General features: G+C 36.2%; 1 protein-coding gene across 1 annotated transcript; it reads right to left on the bottom strand.

Annotated features, from left to right (window-relative positions):
• Window positions 1–728: 728 nt before the first annotated feature.
• Window positions 729–1,949, bottom strand: LOC144436465 (putative G-protein coupled receptor No18). Its single transcript, XM_078125263.1, has one exon. It carries the CDS (start codon window positions 1,947–1,949, stop codon window positions 729–731), a length of 1,221 nt encoding a protein of 406 aa, XP_077981389.1.
• Between the last annotated feature and the right edge of the window lie 2,355 nt (window positions 1,950–4,304).

Genomic DNA, 4,304 nt, shown 5'->3' with positions numbered 1-4,304 from the left:
CCAAACAAAAGTGTTATCGACTTGTAAAGCTGCATTCAAATGCCTATATTAACGTAACTCTAATAAAACCAATCACGCGATTTAAATAATGTGTTGACTCAGACTACTACCAGACCACAAAGACTATAGAGTTCAATTTGGAGGCACGAGGTTTTGTACATCTCACACAACGTTTTCTTGTTTGTTAAGAATTACATAAACGAAAAATGGGTAATGATAATGTGCACATACATGAAATGTTACATTGTAAATTTGTCTCACAGTGAACACAAATAAATAGTTCTGTGTTTGAATCTTTCTCGTTTCATCCGACAGTAATTTGATTTGTGTTCACATCATGATGAAATACATCATTTTATATGTCTGTGTGGTATCAATGTCAGTACTTAGTTGTTTTCATGTAATTTATGACAATAACATTTGTAGAAAACATTTTGCTGCCAAAATGAAACCATCTGCTTTCGATGATGTGTTGACTTAAAGCAGATCAAAGAAGTATTCGTTTGTATCATCACATCTACCTATAAAATAGTCAATGAACAGATATTTCATGTTTGCATATACATGATGGTTGATAAATATTAGTGTATATGTCATTTCATGTTGTATGTAATAAAAGAAACTGAATTGCAGACATGTCAAATAGTGTACGAGACTTATCCATTAAATGCTATATTAACAGTCATAACTCGGCCATATCAGTTTGAGTGAATGTAACCAATGTATATTCATCGAAAGTTGCATTGTAAAATCTTCCTATAAGCATCACGGAATTCTTTATTTTTGGCGTATAAAATTGGATTGATAGCTGAGTTTGAAAAACCAAGCATACGTGTTATCTCAAATGCACGTCTATAGTCAACCTGGCAAGTACTGCAAACTTTTGAGATGGCTAGAATTGAATAGAATGGCACCCACATGATGAAGAGCATAACAATGACTAAACCCATTGCCTTTATTGCCTTAATATCAGAAACTCTGAGCTTTCTTGCACCATTTTCAACGACAATTGGTTTTGATTTACAGTTACCAGTTCTATTTGATTCCTGATTACTACAACTTTGGTTTGGAATCTCGATTTCCTCTTGATTCATCTTCATTCCAGTTGGTATGATCTCTGTAACGTTCTGACTGCTATCACCAGGTATCACTTCACTGTCATTGGCAACAGGTTGGTCAGAATTAGGATGTTGTAAACTTTGACTATGTCCAAGCTGATTTTCAGAGGAAGGCGGGAACGTTGGCTCTTCTTGTTGGAAACTTAGCTCGTCGTTCTGTGACGATATCTTCCGGAGTTGACTTCGAATGGCGTTGAGTATACGAAAACCAGTGTACGCTGTTACAGACGCTGGGATAAACACAGTGTAAAAGGAAAAGAAAATAATGTATTCTGATGTGACGACATAGCAAGCTGGTGGGTACACGATATCACGCTGTGCTAATTCTTCAGTCATCTCCTGTTTGTTCCATCCTGTCATACAACTCACACTCGATATCGTAAAAGACAACGTCCATGTTGTTACGATTGCTATGTTTATTCTTCTTGGCGTAACCAGTTCGTAGTATCGAAGTGGGTGCATGACAAATATGTATTTATCTACACTAACCAACATAACACCTAATGTAGATATAGCTGAAAGTGACATATTTATAGACATGTAAATAGTGCACAATTGCTCACTAAGTTTACACTCGCCGTACCAGAAACAATAAATTGTAGTTGGTAAGGGGATAATACCAGTACACAAGTCTGCTACAGCAAGGTTTAAGATAAGGTGGTTGAATTGCTTCTCCCGTAATGTCTTGAAAATTGCCACTGATGCCAACACGAGACTATTGGAGAGAATGATAGCAACGGCTATAAGGACTTGAATAATCACCATTATTATCTTATCTCCGACTTCACGGCCATCAGAATCACCGAAGGCAGTTTGGTTGAGAAGGTTCATCTTCCAAGAAATAAGAAATAAGAAAGAATGTTGTATACTACATTCGCACATGGCCCTTTGTCATTATTTTATCTTAACATCAACATTTGATAATTCTAGCTAAACTTTATTATCGATGTGTCTAGTCTTTTATCGGTGTGGCTTGTCTTAAGGTGTGTGTGTAAGGATATTCTAACATCCATTGATGACAAAACACTGATGACTGTAAGGGAGCCTTCAGTATTTACTAGGGGAGGGCCGGAGGAAATCACACATGGTCTGTTAAGTAAAACATGACCCCCCCCCCCATTCTCCATTTGTAAAAAGTGACCCTCCCCTTTGTCCCATTTTGTAAAACATGACCCTCCCCATGACATTTGCATATACTGAACGTTAATCAATATTCCTATTATATGTATACATACAAATTAAATAATTTTGACTCTGTATTAGAAAGCAATATATGTGTACATATAAAGTGACAAAACAGTAAAAGACTGGCTAGTTACCTTTCTCTTATAATCATACACAATCTAGTAAGTATCTAAAACGAGCTTTCCATGTTGTGCATACTCTGCCTGATCTGGTCACTTGCAAAAGTTCCCTGATATCATTATCATCATCACCTTCACTTTCAGTATTGCAATTATCAGAGTCACTCTAATCTGACTCACTGTCACTACTTGCGTCAGTATATGTATCCCTGTCCGTGTTCTCTATGACATTCAAAACTAAATCATCATCATCATCATCATCATCATCATCATCATCATCATCGTCGTCGTCGTCGTCGTCATCATCATATATTACTGCTACAATCACCATATTTTATTAACAACATTCACGGAGAGTGTGAATGATAAGGTGAGATGGTACACTCAACAAAATGCATCGTTTTATCAAACAATTTTCTTACAATATGTGTAGCTTTATTTTCGTATTTTGGCATGTAAAGTACTCGTAAAAATAAATGCTGAGTGCTTGTCCCACTTTTACACCTCAAAACACACAAAACAAATTGACAATAATTGAATCTTCAATTTGGCCACAAAACTACGGATTGTAAAATGTGACCCTCCCCAAACGAACATTGTAATGCAAAATATGACCCTCCCCTAAGAACCGGTTTGTAAAATGTGACCCAAACCCGATTCCTCCGACCCTCCCCCTTGTAAATACTGAAGGCTCCCTAAGTATTTTTTTCTTCGAAATTTCTGATTCACTTTTCCAAACATTTGTACTCATGACATTGAATAGGTTTGTGTAATATTGACATACAAAACAGTGTACGTTAGTCGCTTAGATAAAACATATTGCAAATATGAGAATGTAAAAACAACGTCATCATACCTCGGCAGCTGTATATCCGTGCAGAAGTTAACACCTGTCACACAACTTGATATATACCATTCCTTCCCTTGCAGATGATGTAGAAAGTAACAATAATATCTCGCTTTAAAGTGATTGCATTATTAATAACCTACTTCATTTACATGGAAATTTAATTCCGGAAATTGACATATGAAAACAATATGACTTCTCAGGCATACCACTTTGAATGAGACAAGGTAATTATTTATTTATAATCTAGTTTATTACCCATATAAGAAAGAACTATATATTTTAAAATTCGAGATGTAAAGTAGAGGGTTTGATTGGTGGATAACGGGAGTCAGTATATTAGCATGATACTAGTCGAGTTCGGTCACTCATATTGTAAATTTATAGTGCTAGTGTTAAAATGAAAGTAATGTAAGTAGAGGGCAGTGTAAAGTAAAGCCGAAATACAAAAAAAAATATCCTAAAATATCCATTCCCAATGATGTCATGTTCATTATGATAGTACACCAACTCCGTTTATAGATTTGTACCAAAACTGCAAGTGAATTGCGCTGGTAATCCAAATCAACTCCCAACTCGACTTAGACCATAGCATAAGGTGGCACTGCACTGTAAAGGTTGTACCACCATTGGACAAAGGTTTTGGACGCAGTCGACCAGTTTTATTTACCCAATCATTTTTTGAAACACGGAGAGAAATCTGACAGCTTATCAAACATGGTATCTACTCTGTTCGATATCGGGGTATTCTTCATGCATTTGATTTGCAGAAATACCCCGATGTCAAACAGAATGGATGGCCATATAACCATTGCATTGATACAGGCTGGTACGAGTAGGCTGACTCTATACACGTGATAGTCACCTGACAACACATGTACAGTGGTACGACATATTATTCAGACATCGCTTTATATGGTTTGTAGTTTATTTGTATATTCTCTTTTAATTCCAAGGCGGCGTAGTCATATGATAAATTGAGTATTACCCTTCGTCATTGTATCCATGACATATTATCGCAATGTGACACTCATT

Source organism: Glandiceps talaboti, chromosome 6 (genome assembly GCF_964340395.1).
Source record: "Glandiceps talaboti chromosome 6, keGlaTala1.1, whole genome shotgun sequence".
In the NCBI taxonomy this organism is placed as follows: Eukaryota; Metazoa; Hemichordata; class Enteropneusta; family Spengelidae; genus Glandiceps; species Glandiceps talaboti.
Note: the sequence above shows the minus strand (reverse complement) of the source record. Positions and strands in the feature narration are given on the sequence as shown.